This window comes from Sceloporus undulatus, chromosome 3, assembly GCF_019175285.1.
Source record: "Sceloporus undulatus isolate JIND9_A2432 ecotype Alabama chromosome 3, SceUnd_v1.1, whole genome shotgun sequence".
Lineage (NCBI taxonomy): Eukaryota > Metazoa > Chordata > Lepidosauria > Squamata > Phrynosomatidae > Sceloporus > Sceloporus undulatus.
The window spans coordinates 49,186,770-49,204,525 of record NC_056524.1 but is presented as its reverse complement, the minus strand read 5'-3'; the positions used below and the strand labels follow the sequence as shown (position 1 = coordinate 49,204,525).

General features: G+C 40.4%; 1 protein-coding gene across 1 annotated transcript; it reads right to left on the bottom strand.

Annotated features, from left to right (window-relative positions):
- Positions 1–319: 319 nt before the first annotated feature.
- GPR89B (G protein-coupled receptor 89B) lies at positions 320–17,538 on the bottom strand. Its single transcript, XM_042460392.1, has 14 exons — positions 17,399–17,538; positions 15,207–15,266; positions 14,436–14,539; positions 12,818–12,924; positions 12,587–12,688; positions 10,835–10,955; positions 9,521–9,601; positions 8,747–8,856; positions 6,271–6,359; positions 5,499–5,591; positions 4,972–5,067; positions 3,190–3,279; positions 1,210–1,275; positions 320–874 (listed from the first exon to the last, which is right to left on the bottom strand). The coding sequence occupies exons 1-14, from the start codon at positions 17,438–17,440 to the stop codon at positions 668–670; spliced, it is 1,368 nt and encodes a 455-aa protein (XP_042316326.1). The 5' UTR covers positions 17,441–17,538; the 3' UTR covers positions 320–667.
- Positions 17,539–17,756: the final 218 nt, after the last annotated feature.

The following is a 17,756-nucleotide window of genomic DNA, read 5'->3' as shown; positions in this document are numbered from 1 at the left end:
CCACTTAGACACTGCTAGTTCAGTATGAAGCAGTATATAAAGGAAGTTGTTTGTTTGTTTATTAACATCTGCTATCAGGAGCTCTACCATGTGCACCTCTCTGTGAATGTCTAGAGAAGGTTCTCAAACGCCAGCATGGAGACCTTGGCACATTCCATCAGTAGTGAGCCAGCTTACTATCGAATCCACAAGGAAGAAATCTAATATATACTACACAGAACTTCCTAGTGACATTCTACAATATCTGTTCTACTTGAAAATACTTCATCCCCTCTTTAAACTGTAAATTTACTATAAAAAGTCTATGATTGGCAAATACTGTGAATTATTACAAAATCTGATTTATTTAGGCATTTGGTTCCAGAATCACCACTTTCCAGATTAAGACAATATTGCCAGTTTCATTATCCAAACACTATAGAAAAGTTTCTCCCATTCCTGCTGAAAGCATTCCTTTTGTTTCCTCTCACAGTTTCTCTCCACAAGGACATGCTTGTTTTCCAAGAGCTGCATCTTGCGGGCTGTGTCTTGTCTCTTTTTGCCCACAACAAATCATTTGATCTTAACCAAAGGAGCTGATTATCCATCATGGGAACAGCCACTACAAGATGGCAATATGCCAAACACATCGTTTTCGTCCACCATGCAATGAAGGACTAAGAGAGGCTCAGGGTGCCATATGTTTTTCAGGAGCTTGCTTATGCGCCAGGTATAGGAAGAGGATACTGGAGAGAGCACTGACAAGGAATATAACATCAAACCAGCGGTGGTAGAAATTAAACTGTAATTCCCCTAGAACTTCAGTAATGATGGTGCGATACTCTAGGGGCATGCTCATTCGAATCAGTAGTACTGAAGACACAAAATACATCCCCTGTAGAGAGGAGAAAGGAAATATCAGGCATTCCATTTTCCCTACTAATTACTTAGATCAGAGAGGACAAGTAATACAGTCGGCCCTCCACATTTGTGGGTTTGACATTTGGGGTTTTGGTTATTTGCGAATGTTAAACCCTGAAGCCTTTCCAGGGTGGGAGGGGCCAAATAAGGGGAGCACTCTGTTCCCCAAGCCCTCCCACCCTGAAAAAGGCTACTGTAGGGGGGGTATTAATCATTTTTCCACATTTGTGGGGGTCTTGTTCCCCTAACCCTTGCGAATGTGGGGGGGGGGGGCTGTAGTTTTTTACCAAAGTTCCTTGAAATACTCACCATGATCTGTGCCAGCAACAAAACAATAACATTGGAAGATTTGCTGCTTGAGATAGCATAGAAAAACTGTGGGGAAAACACAGAAAATCAGCTCACAAACAGACATAATTACAAACCTACAGAGGAAACAACTTATTATCAGAGACATTTTAATAATAATATTTCTAGAACTAGACTAGAAAATCACTTTAATATTAATCACAAAAGGCCAATTCCTCATACCTTACATGACGGTAGAATGGTAGTGTGTTTGTTTTATCACCAACTTATTTAGAACAGCCAATTTAATAACGTTAATGTTAAATCCATTTTTAATTCCCCAATATAGTAGACCCATTGAACCAGTAAAGGGACTTAACCCTTAATCTGTCAAATAATTAGGATGACTTGACAAGACTATCTTTTATCCTCTGATGATATTGCATAACATCCTCCACATCCATCTGGGATCACAAACAAGACATTACATTTTTTTGCAGGTTGATACATAAGATATTTTGCTCTACATGCAAGCTGCCCTGATTGTGCCCAGGTATTCATTGAAACAAGCAAACTCGGATACAGCTGGAAACAATTCAAGGAACTGCAGTGGCTGGAAAAATTGCTGTCATCAGAAAGGGAACAGCTGTACATGATTCCCCCATTTCCAATGTGAATGCATAAGGCAAAGGCGATGATCACCACAAGTTGTATGACTCAGCTATAAACAGTCTTTACAATCAGCACACAATTAAATTTGCTGCTGACATGGACAGGTATCTTTTGTAGGTTTCAGTTTCTTTCTACTTTGTGGTAAACACTCAAATGTTTTTAGGTGTGCAAGAGAAATAGCGCTCCAGAGTTGCCTCACTTGCCATATTTTTCCAGTGGTCTTGTCTGATATTGGAGGCTATGTAGCATTTGGCTGGTTAATACTTGGAAGAGAGACTGGCAGGGAATACCATGTGCTGTAGGCTATATTCAGAGGAAGACAATGACAAAGGTCCTCTGCATGAATCTTTCCCAGAAAACAATGATAGGGCTGCTGTAAGTCAAAGCTGACTTGAAGGAACATAACAAGCATACATCTAAGGAAGTAGACCAAGTCTACAAAAGCTTAAGCTACAACTTCTTTCACATAGCCTCAAAGATGTTACAAATCCCTTTGTATAACAACTAATAATCTTCATATTACAAAGACATGTTTAATGCAAAGTCTTCTATATTGCCAAAAGCAAAAGGTATCAGAAGCCAACATTTTAATTAAATTTCAAGAAACTGTTGAAACAGATATTCTGCTCCACAGTGCCATGTTTTTTCTAACTGTACTATAATGTTCTACTGCACAACTCAGCTCCTCAAAGCATAATGGTTGTTGTTATGTGCCTTCAAGCAGTTTCTGACTTATGGTGTCCCTATTGCTAATGTAGGGTTTTCTTGGCAAGATTTGTTCAGAGGAGTTTGATTTTGCCTCCCTCTAAAGCTGAGAGAGTGACTTGCCTAAGGTCATCCAGTGGCTTTCCTTGGCCAAACGGAGATTTGAATCTTGGTTTCCGAGTTGCAGTCCAATACTGAAACTGACCCTCTATAAATATAATGATGTTGCTGTTGTTGTGTGTGCTTCAAGTCGTTTCTGATTTATGGCAACCCTAAAATGAACCTATCGTGGGGTTTTCTTGACAAGATTTGTTCAGAAAGGGCTTTGCCTCCCTATCACAGAGCTTTCTGGGGTTGAAAATGTGTGACTCAACAAAGGTCACACAGTGGGTTTCCATGGCTGAGTGGGGAACTGAACACTGATCTCTAGAATCATAGTCCACACTGGCTCTCAATGACAGTGGGCTATAAATAACCCGGAACTGCACATTACATTCTTCTTTCTTTTTTTCTCCATTTCTGTACTGTACAGTCCTGTCTTAAACTCTTACAGGAATTAATTCTCTCATTCACAAACTCCTCTGTTCAACCAACTGTCTAACAACCTCCTGTCTAACAACTTACCTTTGTAAGTGTTATCAATAAGCCTCTAATAGAAGTGACAATAATTATTCCAACAAGAATAAAGGAAATATGCTGGGACCAGAATTTTACCTGCAGTGACAGAGAGAGGGGAAGTGGTTAAAAACTCAGAGAGGTTCACAGGTGCATTATTTGAGCATTAATATCTAGGCTGTCTAGATATACATTTTTTGACTTAAGAATAGAAATAACTAATCTAGGCCTAGTCATCCTTTTGTAATGAGGACTGGAACTACTGCCATTGTCTGGTCTAGAGACAAACTGAGACTGAGGTTTCAAATAAGTGACATTCAAGTGAAAAACCTATTTTAAATTTCAATTTTCTAAAAGTTCAGAATGCATCATGCTGGGAGGTGAACTACTTTAATTAAGGCTCCTGACTGAATTTATATGGTGTAAACTTGCAAAAAATATGACTGTTGGGCAAATATTAACATTAATAATATTAACATTAATATTAATTATGAGCACCTGAAAGTAATTTTAACTCTCCATCAACAGGTGGATAAAACACACAAACCAACACTGAAAGAGTGTAATGCTATGAAAGAGTATAAGAGGCAAGTCTCCCATAACTCATGCTCCAGGTAAATTCAGTGTGAAGCGTGAAATGCCATGGAACACTCAATTTTATTTTAGTGAAAAATGAGCACATACATGCATAGCAAGTAAGCTATGAGGTCATTTTCTATGTCTATTCAAACAATTGACAAGTGAAAACCAGGCCAGTAGAATGCTAGAACTACACCACATACTAGTCCGAAACAACAGGTGTTTTAATCTATTTTCATAAAAGGCAAATTACTTTCTGTATCATAATCAAATATTACATGTTTACACATTTACAAACCCTAAATTTTAAAATATTTTTGAGTTAAAAATGTCCTTGTGATCAGGAAAGAAATTAGTAGCAGTAGTGGTGGTGGTGGTATATCAGGGGCTAGCTGATTTGCTAACCTAGACTTTTGAGTTTATGTTGATACTAACTGTGATTATTTTGGTACTAACTGTAAAACTACATATGCAATCCAAATATTGGAATCAGTGTAAAATCCAGTAAGATTTTTGTATCTTACCCTCTTCACATAATTTTGCCCCCTCCAACAGAGCTGCTACTGAGGTTTTAAATATGGTTTTGTCATGTGACACTTTGGAAAACAAATCCAAAATCTCCTCCTTGTACTGTTTGTCGGATCATAGCCATGGTTAGCAATCAAATCAAAGGAATCTATAATCAATGCTTTATCTGCAAAGATTTTAAATCCTCATCCAGGCACCTTTAAAAAGCCAAGGGTAGGGAAGAGATGCACTGCTAACATGTACCATCTACAACTATCATAAATGGGCTGGACTAAAGTAGAAAAAAAAATCCAATACTGGATAAACATGAATGTAACTGTAAAAAAAAAGTAATACAGTACTGTCACAGATTGATTCTAAGGTGTAACTTAAAATCAGTATTGGTAAAACATAAAATCTGAAGCAATCTGGAATTTTTAATACACTTCAGGTTGTGATCAGAATTTTCAAGTAGTGTCTTGCTGGAAGTATACAGAAATATTATTGAAGTATTATCCTAATATATTAATCCAGTTTTAAAATGCAGCAGCTCCTGTAAGTGAACCTTCTGCTCATATTTTTTACAAGATTAAGCAACCTTTTAATAGTCTATATTAACTCACACATTATCCAGCTCTGAACAGAGTAGAATGCAGTAAGTATAAAGGAACATTATTGAAAGAAACTGAAATGTTAAGTACTTACATCAAACTGGATCCCCAAATAATTCACAGTAATCTCAATCCCTCTTGTAACTGGATCAGTCTTCCCAACTCTGTCAAATACAATATTTATTGTTGCCTGAAGAAGGGAAAAGGAAAAAAGAGAACATGCTACTTAACACATTCACACTAGTTCTTCGAATTAGTAACAGAGATGAGCACCACACCCTACAGTTGGACACGACTTGACAATCTTGTCAAAGGGGAAACCTTAACCTTTTTAGAACCATAATAGAGCACATGCATGCCTTTTTCATAGTATGCAGCCAGTTAGGCTACACAAACACACAACAATGTCCAATGAAGTTATGTAATTATAAAACAAAAAATATGCACTATTGCCTGAAAAAACAATTTTATTAAAAAAAACCTAAGGAGCCATCCAGTTTTTTTTATGGGATATAATGAATAAGAAAGCCAAGGATGTGCTAAGAATCTTTTAAAATACATTTTTGTTATACAAAGAAAAAAACATAAATCTCTCATACTTTATCTCACAATATTACATACCATAAAAATTTTCCAAACACAGTAGATGGAGAAAAAATATCCCAGAAAGTTGAAGTATTTCCCTTGGAATGTCTTCGAATATTCTATTCTCTCCTGCAAAGAACATTTTTTTTTCAGTTTCATGAATCATTCCTTTTAAGGTGGAATGTCTTATCTCATGGATTTCTCATCAATAAAACAATTAACATGCCACACTGATTGTGTGACACAGAGTGTGTACTTGCTGGACCCTTCACAACTATCAGATCAAGATTTGCCAAGGACATATAAATTCAAATTACACAGACGCCAGGCGTCTGGGAGTGCCTTTAAATCAAAAGACCATGCTTTTTTCCCCCTTTTAACAATTCCGATCTATGACTACATTAAATTCATAGCTCCCAAAAGTACCTTTTCAGGCTATAATGCCAAGAATCCTCCAACCAGCATGACTAGAGCCCATGGTACCTATGGGATTGTGGGAACTGTACTCTAAAAATGATTTCTCCATGCTCTGACTATATATTACATATGTATTCACTAGTTGATGAAGGCCTTCCTTAAAAAGATTACAACCTATCCAGGCAGTAACTCCCAATGGAATACACATTTCTTGTTTATCTGACCCATGAGAAGACTTGAACTGGGTAAAGGCCTTGATCATTAACATTTTTTTTAACATTTAACACATCCACCCACTGGATGTTTCCTAAATTTTCTCTGATATTTTCTCCCACCCTGCAGTTCCTTTTACCCACCCATCAGGAATGAGAACCATCCCCTTAGCCTGCACCTTGGTAGCATGCAGGTCAGCCGTTTCCAGGAAAAGTTGCCGACTGAGCTCCTCCAGAGCATCCACCTCCTGCTGGATAAGTGACAGGTCTGGCAAACCAATATTGTCAAGGGCAAAATCACATTTAATATCATCTAGGAAAAAAAAATAGCTTCCAGTTCCAATTTCTTTTCACTCCTTCAATCAGATTCATAACAAAGCTTTCAAAATTATGAGCAAAGAGGCATAGAGTATATAAAATCCCAGCCACTTGCTTAAAGCACAACATAGTTTACTTATACTGTTCTCCAAATTCCACCAAATCAGCAAACTGTGTAATTTTACCCAATGCAATAGACAGAACTTTTCAGTGAGAGCCAGCCTTTGTTTTCTCACAAAAGGAAACTGGCTACTGGTTCTTTTCCCCAATATACATTGCTAATGGCAATCTGATATCTGAGTACCTACCTATCAGAGATTTATTCAGTGCCAAAACAGACAGCCCTGAAGGGGTGACTTGATGCCACTCCTTTGATTGCCGGATCAGGGCTGCAGCAACTACATACCGCAGCCGTGATTCAGCTTTTTGCTGGCCCAAAAAGAAGTGGCAGAAAGCTGCTCCTTTTTGAGTCAGGAAAAGCCATATTTTCAACTGCCGCCACAGCTTTGCAGCACTCCTGCGGCGTGTGGCATATAAACATGTCATCAGAGCACCACAAAGCTACCACCATGTGGTTGGTCAGGTGGCTTCACAGCAGCTTCCTGCCATCTTGGAGACATACGTCATCTAAACAGCATACGCCCAAGCCACCAGGAAGCCGCCGGAAAGGGGCCATCTGTTTTGCCCCTTAATTTGTAATCCCATTTTGGGATCAAGTTTAACTGTAGAGCACATGGTTACAACTTCACTCCTAATTTTGGAACTTTACTAGTTCTTCTGACCCTCTTTCTTTTCATAGCCAGATGAGGAGTTCTGGAGAACCTGGAACCTTGCACACTTCTGTGGCATTTTAGATGGTCCTAATAAAACCACTTCCTGATTGTGGATTTTGTTTTTATTCATGTAGCACATACCGATTAGAAATTGTGTACCACTGCCATCTGCAGGATTGATATGGATGGAGCAAATTGGAAACTCATTCATTAAATACTGTGATACTAAAACTGCATGTCTTTCTCTATAACATCTAGGACAACTTTTCTGTTTTCTTAAGAGCATGGCACTATGCCGTTACTAACCTCAAAGCACTGGTTGCTTCTGGCAGAGGCAGCATTAAAGTGCACAATGTTGTGAGGTTAAGAAATGATTCATTTTTCTGAGGTTACAGAAGGAATGTGGAATAAATATGGTAGTAGCTCTACATTTAAAATTATGCAAAGTTTCAGCCTTACTTATCTGCTACGTATAAGACCTCACACCTGAACAGTGCTAAAATTTCAAGTACAAGCAAGAAGTTAAGAACTAACCACAATGTAAAGCACTTTAATAGCAATCACTGTCTGCCAGTTTGCCACATTTCTTTCTCACCTTAGTACATAAATCAATATTGGCATAGTAACTTTGTATAAAAGGGAGGATAGGACATAGAGCCAAATCCATGCCTAATGCCATGTTTCTCATACAGTATATTTTTCATTTATCATAATTGCTCACTTATGTAAAGAATAAATGCCTCATTGAATTAGATCTTTTATTTTTTACTCATTGGCTTTTTGTTATCAACTTCAACTTTGAAGGACAGTCATCTTTTCCAAAAAAATCATGTCATCTCATGATGGAATGTATCGCATGGACAAAAAACCCAACTGAACCCCAACGGCATGCAGAGAGTGAGATGCAGCCAGAAATTATCGCACATAATTTGCTGCCAATTTCGCTGGGCAAGTGCAGCCCAGCTGCATCCCAGGTCCCAGGCACACTCCGCTTTTCAAAGCTGGGAGCTTTCTGACTTTGAAAAGTGGCCTCTGAAGCCACCTGGGACCTGGAATGCAATCAAGCTGCACTCGCCTGGCTGAATCGGAGACAAATTACATGTGATAATTCCTGCCTGCATCCTGCAACCAGGCTGCATTCCATTGGGGTGCAGCTTTTTGTTCATGTGATAAGCTCCAATATGTCCAAAGTACAATAGCTTCAGTTTATTCATCTTGGCATCAAGTGGAGGAGGTTCAGGCCTAATTTGCTCTAGAGCCCATATCTGTTGCTTCATCAGTCCATGGTATCCTCCAGCATTTCAAATGCATTGATTTTATGCTTCTCAGCCTTCTTTATGGTCATGGTTACATGCCCATATATAGAAACAGAATTAGGCTACCATTACACTCTGCATGATGTATGACACTAAAGAGCAGCAGGAAATGAGTTCTACATTGTCTGTTCACTACATGTCAATAAATGAGTCCTCATATTGTTTCTTTTCATTTTACTTTTACTCTGCTGCTGCCTGTCAACCCACTCATGACTTTCTCATTTCTCAAACCAAAACATAAAGGATACTTTCGCTGCCTGATGCAGATGTTGTAACACTTTTTATCATCCCCCAGAAACCACTAGGCTTGTTGTGTACTTCCCCTCTCTGGAACATGTTTCTGTGAACCATTGCTATCCTGATTGGAAGGAAAAGTCAAGTGCTAAAATAACAAGAGATACAAAGTAGAACCAAAATAAAATAAGGCACACATGTACTACAGATCGAATCCAGACTTAGGGCCGAAACAGAAGGCCATGAAGGGGTGGCCACCCACACCGAAGAGGTATTGAGACCGCAGCAAACACACACCGTGGACCCAATCTGGCCTAAACCTGGCCCAAATAGGAGGGGGAAAGATCAACGATTTTATTCTTGTGTGTATGTCCCTTCAAGTTTTTTGAAATGTCATTCACCTTATGGAGATCCCATGAATTTCATAGGTTTTTCTTAGGTAAGGAATACTCAGAGGTGCTTTTGCCAGTTCCTCCCTCTGAAATACAGGACCTGGTATTTATCGGCAGTCTCGCATGCAAGTACTAAGCAGGGCTGACCCTGCTTAGCTTCCAAGATCAGACAGGTTCTGGTGCCTTTAAGGCAGGGGTTCCCAGCCTTTTTGACTCACTGAGTCCTTTTTTAGAATCAGTTTCTATGGTGGAGCCCCTAAGAGGCCTACCCTATGTCTTACAAATGTCTTACTATGTCTTACTCTATGTCTGATAGTCTACAATAGGAATAATTTGTCTACTGGCAAGTCACTGCCCTAAGAGAATTTTTTTAAAGTTCCAATATGTTTGCCTCACCTTTTTTTCTTGCTAATGATCATGTCCATGGTTTGGAGAAGCCGGCGTTCCAAAGCTAGAATATCTGCATCTGTCACATTCCTACAAGAGACAGGAATACAGAACTAATGATATAGCTCTCTGACTTTCTAGTACAGGAATGGCCAATTCAGCCTGGTCAATGGGCACTCCTGTACTAATTGGCCAGAAACTGGAGCATGTCCAAAGGATAGCGACTAAAATGGTGAAGGGTCTGGAAGCTACGAGGAACGACTTAGGGAGCTGGGAATGTTTAGCCTGGAAAAGAGAAGGTTAAGAGGTGACATGATAGCCCTGTTTAAATATTTGAAGGGATGTCATATTGAGGAGGGAGCAAGCTTGTTTTCTGCTGTTCCAGAGACTAGGACCCGGAACAATGGATGCAAGCTACAGGAAAAGAGATTCCACCTCAACATTAGGAAGAACTTCCTGACAGTAAGGGCTGTTCGACAGTGGAACACACTCCCTCGGAGTGTAGTGGAATTTTCCTCCTTGGAGGTCTTTAAACAGAGGCTGCATGGCCATCTGTCAGGGATGCTTTGATTTGGATTTCCTGCATGGCAGGGTTGGACTGGATGGCCCTTGCAGTCTCTTCCAACTCTATTAGGCTATGATTCTAATTCAGTCTTGCCAATGGGCTGGTCTTGTATTAGAAAGTATTAGAAATACTTCTTTTTTTGCATATGTCCTCTGATCCTTGTTCCCCACTTCCCTTGGGATATGAAAAAAAGCATATATATATATAATAGGAATGGGAATCATCCATTATTTTTAGCTGTCATGGCATTTTAAAACAGCTGAAGCAGCACTTCCCTTGCTCAGAGGAGGAAGACCATGACACCCATGCATCCTACTCCCCTTTAAGCAAAGAGCTTTCCATTTCTTTTGAAATGTCTTGCTTCTTTCCAAGAATGATGGGAGCAACCAACAATTTGTCCAGGGCTCAGTTTCCACAATCCTGGAACCAAGGCATTTCATAAGATAGCTGGCCATGCATGCAACTTCACCTTCCCCTCTAGCCATTATTTCAGTGGCTAGAAAGGGCTAGAAAATAGGTACAGCCTGCCAACAGTCAGAACATGCACAAAGGTCCTCTAACTGGCCCAGCCCATGAAACACAGAGATGCTGGATTGGATCAGAACAACCAGTGTATCAAACTATAATCAGTATGACGGAAACAAAGAGAGGCAGGAGATGACAGTTTAAGAGCTCCGAAAAAGTATCTGAACATGGAGGAAAAGAAGAAAGAAGGGAAAAATATAGTCAAAATAAATATATCAAGACATTCTATTCACCTTAGAAAATAAGACATATAAGTATATGGACAATTGACTGCACCAAATCCAGACAGCAGGGCCATAAGGGTCACCCCAATCACTCCTACCCGACTGATGAGCTGTTCTATAGACAGAATTCCTGAGGAAAAAGAAGAGAAAAAGCATCATTTCATCATTACATCCTTTAAAATATAGAAAGGCAGAATTGCACTCACTACTATAGCCTCATCTATAACATCAGTTTGCTTCTGAACTCTCAACAGAAGTTCATTTATTTGATATTAGGAGGATTTTTTTTCCAGAAAAAATGAATAATCCTCTCCATGAACAGCATCTTAGAAGCACTTGCAGTAGTAGAACAGGGCTGAGAAACCAATAGGGCTCCTAACTCCCTAAATTACAAGCCTGGCCACTAGTAAAGCGTTACAGGAATATCAGCTCCTGAAGGGTTCCATGTTCCCCACTCTGGGAGTATATAAATAGTCAGTTTGTAAAGAACCTAGTAAGAGCTCAGGATTTCTTTGAAAGTTTTACTAAAGTCACTCAAGTTGCCAAAGAATTCATCACTGAGATGAGAAAGGCACAGGGGGCTTAGCTGCATGAAGACATGAACCTCTCTTGGTACTGAGTGCCACACTCTCACATGCGAGAACAAAAGGAAGGAAGATTGGTCACCTGGCTGCGCAGTTGCTGTTCCCAAATATGCAATGGGAGCAGCAACTGAGTGGTTGTCTTTCCACCAAGTGCTGTACCTGCCACCAAGAGAAGTTTATAGCTTCATGTAACTGCGCCCCCATACTTCTATTGGCCAAGAAGCAAGAACTGAAGGCAATGCAGGTGAGCCACGTGCAGCCAAAGCAGACTCTATTGGTTGGTTGGCTACTGTGCAAAGCAAGGGGCATGGTGGCAGCAAGGGAACAACTCCTCATTCTCTTAATCCCAGAACAGGCAAGGATGGAGGGGCATGAAAGAAGGAAGGAAGGGTCAAGAAGTGGCATTGCTTCCTTCCCTCACCACCTTGCATGAAGAAAAGTTGAGAAAGTACCCAGGCAATGGATATTTGAAACCATGGGTACTGATCCCATGGAAATGGGAGTCATACTGTGCTTGTGTTAAAACTATATTGCCAATTAAGGGGCTCTCCAGACCGCCTCAAAGGGGTGGGCTGGAGGCGCCCAGTTTTCCTCTGGAGGGACGCCACAACAGTCAAACCAAAAAGAACCCAGAAAAACCGGGTTCTTCTTGGCGCGTGGGGACACCGTCATCAGTGCGCCATTGGCGCACTGTGACGCATCCATGACACAGGCATGGCGCCGCAAATGCATCATGCATGCACGCCTTATATGGATGCCACCGCGTAAAGATGGTGCCATCCATATGTTCTAGGGTTCTGGAGCATGCAGATGCTGCGCACTACGGAACCCTAGAATGGGCCACGGGCCGCCACAAACAAGTGATGTGTAACAGGCCTAAGATTCAGGAAGGATACGAAGTGTGATCTAGTTTTGCATTTCCTAAGGCTGAATTGCTATGCACACTTATGATAGTAAGCCGCACTGAATTTAGTGGAATTTGTTTTTTAGTAAATACACTAAACAAAGGATTGTGTTGTGCAAGTGTAGAGAAACCACCCATTATTTTTGACAATCTGACGAAACATTAAAATATGACAGTCCTTTTTACCCATACAAACCAGAAATACACAATGTGGCATGGAATGTACACTGAATAACTGAACAGTTAGTAATTTAAATATTTTAGAAAACTCACCATGTTTTGGACTGAGGATAGGAAATGGATCTCCGAGTTTCCAGAAGAAATACATAAATATTAACCAGACAACACAGGCAAAAAGCAGCCTGTGTCTGTGCACTAAAAATAAAAATAATAAAAACATTATTAAGATTACCATTTACTTTATTCAGTGTGAGAGCTGCTATTTTCGGTGATGATTTAAAATACTGGTACCAGTACAGATCTTCAAACAATATGCATACTTACACAATCGGATGTTGCTCACAACAAAGTAGCCAATGTAAAAGGGAACCATGAACACCAGAACAAGCAAAATCACACAGAGGTTCAATTTCCAATGAAAATACCGTGAGCTGAAAATAACAGAAAAATTATTCAATATCACAGTATTTTACTTAATCCATCCCCAATCTCCTTTCTCAAACAGATAGGTAATATCTGCAGAAGATCAAGGGCTCGTAATTCCAATTACAGCTTGATGATAATAATTATGTGGACCCATTTCAATTGGGAAGATGCCTTGGTCAGATATTGGGATTCAAACCATTCTGGAATGGATCACACTGCCTCTGAAAGTTCAGTTTCATAGTGTGGGAGTAATTCTAGATCCTACTCTGTCCATGAATCTCCAGGTCACCCTTAATTACCAAACCAAATGTAAATTTCAGAAATGAGACTCCACAAAAAGAATAAAGTCTGTACTCTTTTGCTAATAGCTGTCAGATGTCATGAACATCTGAACCAACAACTGAAACCGATGGATGGCACAGGTACTATGGTTGGCAGAAGAGGAGGGTCGGGGGTGGTAGTCTTGGGACAGCCACTGAACAACTGCCCCACTTGGTGTTCACATCCCTCTGAGGTATTACCCAGTGTGGTCCACACCCGTTCGTGACATCCCTGCATCCAATTATTTAGAATATTGCTTTGATATTATATTTTCACACATATTTTAAAAAATCAGAAATATAGCTATCATATTTTACAGATACAGTGGTCCCTTCCCTTACGCGGGGGATCTGTTCCGGAACCACCACCACCACTCCCACGTAAGGGAAAATCCACACATGCTCAAGCCCCATTAAAACTAATGAGGCTTGTGCCCGCAGCGGCGCACGCCTCATTAATCTTTCCGGCGCACAGTGCCGCTTCTTCCAGTACAGCATTCAGCATATGCTGAAAGCCGTGGATATCGCGCCCACATATGATGTGGGCACGCTGTATTAATGCATTTTTGCTGGCACTCTAAGATGGTTTCTAAAATAATATTTTGGGTTTAGATCTTCGGAGATAAATAATGTGTAAAACTGGTGCCACTTTCATCAATCAGAAACAGAAATAAGGTATTCATTCATAGGCAAATACAATTTATAGAATTGCTATGGGATGCAGGAGAAATTGGCGATGGTATTGAAATGGCACCATATAAATGGAGTTGAACATATTTAGGGACCAATAAATATTTTATATCATCTGGGTACTTATTGCTTAAATACAGCTAGCACAGAAAAATCTTGAAGCCTAAGCAATTTTAAATTAACCAACCAATAGCTATTCAAGATGGCAGAGTCTTAGAACATCATCGTATTTACTACAGTTTCTTTGACATCTTATTTAGTGTTAGGAATGTTGCCAAGTATTTAGCAGCAAACATTGCTGAAGAAACACTTCATAAAAACAGCCTAACAACTATTTTACCGACATCCTTACTCCAATTCCCTGCTGCCTATAAACAATAAATACTATACACTCTTTATAGCTAAACATAATGGGACTTTTAAAAGTGGTAGAACTATGGCCAAACAAACAAATCCACCAACTGCACAAAAGTACAAAATCTATTAATGGTAGCAGATAGACCTACCTGCTATTTAAGACCCCCAGAATCTCAAAAATAATAAGTTCAAACATGGTGCAAGAAAAAGCAAAGGTGACTGAAAAGACAACCTGTACAACGTACTGCCGGACCTGTAATGAAGAAAATAAAACAGAAACAAAATTCATCTCCATAACGTATTCAAAATCTATAGCCAAGAGAAAAATCTGCATTCTCAGTTTATCTGGAACTATTTGGCTTCTTACAGCTCTTTTCTCTGATATTTCATTACATTTTGTACTTTGTAATGCAGAAGTCCTTTCCTAAAATTGTTAAAAAATAAACTTGAAACATTCCTGTGGCAGTGATCAAGCAATATGCACAGTTAACAAATCCTATCTGCAGTACATCTACTTCTATGTATCTCACTCAAATACAGTGGACCCTTGTTATACGCTGGTGTTTGGTTCCAAGATCCGCCGTGTATAACAAAATCCATGTATACTCAAGTCCCATTAAATATAATGGCAGAGCAAAACGGTGTCCCTTATAAAAAATGGAAAATCAAGGTTTGATCATTGAAATTTATACTTTTTTGGAACATTTTCAAACCATGTATGCTTGAATCCGTGTATAACAAATCCGTGTATAAGAAGGGCTGACTGTAAATGAAGGTTATTCTCAAACAAATGTAGGTGTATAAATTAGCGGCCCTACAGGGCAAGTTATTTTATCACATTTTACGTATTTCACATTAATATCCTCTCTTTCAGATCACAGCAAAGTTATCATTAGCACACCCAGTGTGACCAAGCCCACCTCATAGTCTTTGAAGAGTTGGCGCATGAAGAACAGCCATCCAAATCCAAAGAACAGAACCTGCAGAGAGACAGAATAAGAGAAGGCGATGTTCACAAAAAGCTGAAATCTCCAAAATCCTTAAAACATGCAAGAATACTGTTGCTATGAAAGTAAGATTACACTGAAATAAAAAAGTATGTTATTTGTACTAGACAGAGGCTTGCTTCTCCTTAACAATATGGATTCACGTCACTGATCACATCACATCCCTATTATATTTTCTCACAACGATTTAAAACCAGAATAGGAAATCACAATCCTATTCACGCAAGCCTTCTTACTGCTTGAAACATAAAGCCATGTTGCTAGGAATGTTGACAGTGCAATCCTATTCGTTTTCTTCAGATAGATATAGATACACACACACACACACACACACACACGCCACTTCTTAGTGGCTTCCATAAACATTTTAAAAATGTAATTGAAACAGCACAAGAGCATCATAGGTATACATAGAGCATTCCAAACAAAACTAAAAACGCAGCTTTTTAAAAAGTTCTGCCTATTGAGAAAACTCAGATTGAGCTTTTAATAAAAAGACTGACTTAAAAATGGGTCTGTGCCAGATATAGTTTCTAAAGAGAATTCTAAATCTATGGGGCCACTACTGAAAAAGCCCTATGACTAGCACTAACTACTGTAGGCATATTGGTCCCATTTAGGGCTATAGATCGCAAGCAGCACTTCAAGCCCACAGACAACCAGCGGAACTAATACAGTGGGCCATTGGCATTCGCTGGGGTTTGGTTTCAGGACCTCGCATGGATACGAAAATTCATAATAGTAATAATAATAAATTTTATTTCTGTTTCCCACCTCTCCCTGCAGATCGAGGCAGGATTATAACAAACAATCATGGATGCTCAAGTCCCATTAAATACAGTGAGACTGTTAAATAGCGTCCCTTATATAAAATGGCAAAATCAAGGTTTGCTTTCTGGAATTTATATAGATTGGCCCTCCACATTCGCGGCTTTGGCTTTTGTGGATTTGATTATTTGCAGGTTTGGTTAATATGTTCTCTCTGTCTAAAGAGATCGTGTAGCACTTTTGAAACTCAGTGAAAGAAAGGAGTTTATCACACGGGAGGAATTTCTCTTAATTTCGAATGAAAAGAAAGTGGGCCAGAACGCATTCATGTGAATTCGCTAGTTCAGAGAATTTACGTGAATTCAAACTGCATTCAAACTGGCTTCCCATTGCCAGAAAATGGCTTGCCATTGCCCAAAATTGCATGTGATCACCTCTCACACAATAACGTGAAACCCCATGATTGCGTTCAGACTGACTTCCCATTGCCCGAAACTGTATGTGGTATCTATCATGCAATAACATTAAACCCCATGATTGCGTTCGGATTGCCATTGAGTTATACTTCCAATTTCCCTTGTCTGATAACATCCAAAGAAGTTGGCAACACGAGCTTTTGTAGACTTTGGTCTACTTCCTCAGATGCTTTTGGTGGAGTGGAAGTCAGAGGCAGACATATACAGTATATGCCATAGGAATGTGAAAATGTCAATAGTCTCAAAGGTGCTACAAGATCTCCAAACAGGAGAAAAATTAGACGTTAGTAAGATGCCTGCACTTTGTTGTTTCTGTCCCGAGTTAAGATGGGTTTCCTTGGCAAGTTTCTCCAGAGGTTAGCCATGGCCATCCTCTTGAGGCTGAGAGAGTGTGACTTCTTGCCCAAGGTCACCCAGTGGGGTTTAACAGAGTGCTCCAAAATCTGCCATGGGTGCCACTTCCCATTATGCTTTTGACACAATCTGCCCTCAGTGCAAGTGATACCACTCTAAGCTCCATCCTATGGAATCCTGGGAATTGTAGTTTCACAAGGTCTTCAGTGCCACAACAAACTACAAACCCCAAGGTCCTGCAGGATGGAGCCATAGCATTATTTCTACAGGGCAGATCTTCTCTCACAGCTTCAGTGAGCGCCCTCAGCATAATAGCCTGGAGTGGTACAGCCCATTCATTTTCTCCCCCCCCCCCGCAGCCTCCAGAAATGGTACGACCCTCTCAGCCGCCCAACGGCCGCCGGTTCGACCCAATCCGAGGGAGGGGGGACAGAACTGGGTCCCTCCACGTAACATGATGGGCGGGGGGGAGGAGTGGGCGGGGCGACGGCGACGACACCTCCTTACCTGAGAGATGACCATGATGCTGGAGTCGATCAGGAAGCTCATGATGGTGAAGAGAAGCCCCCCGCCGAGGGGCAATCCTCTCTCTTCCAAAAACCCCGCCCCTCTTCCTCCCGTCAGTCAAGCGGCCTCCCCGCTGCCAATAGGCGGATGACGCGGAAGGGGGCGGGGCCAGAACAGCGCAGTCAGAGAGGGACGCTCGGACGATAGAGCTAGGAAAAGAAGAATGCCGCTCGTTCTAATCTTTTTCCCTTCTAGAAGCGGAACTTCCTGGTTCCTTCTTGAATAGGTCCCCCTCCCCCCGTTCGCCGGGCGGAACTGAAAGTTGGCCATGAGAGGGACAACAAAGGCTGCGCTACAC

Bases quoted from the DNA above. Each gene is read 5' to 3' on its own strand.
- GPR89B (XM_042460392.1), bottom strand. From the start codon at position 17,440: ATGAGCTTCCTGATCGACTCCAGCATCATGGTCATCTCTCAG. The intron at 12,925-14,435 runs GTAGGTCTATCT...TGTTATTTTCAG, and splicing joins CTGGGGGTCTTAAATAGCAG to CTCACGGTATTTTCATTGGA. The intron at 8,857-9,520 runs GTGAGGCAAACA...CCTTCCAATCAG, and splicing joins ATCATTAGCAAGAAAAAAAG to GATAGCAATGGTTCACAGAA.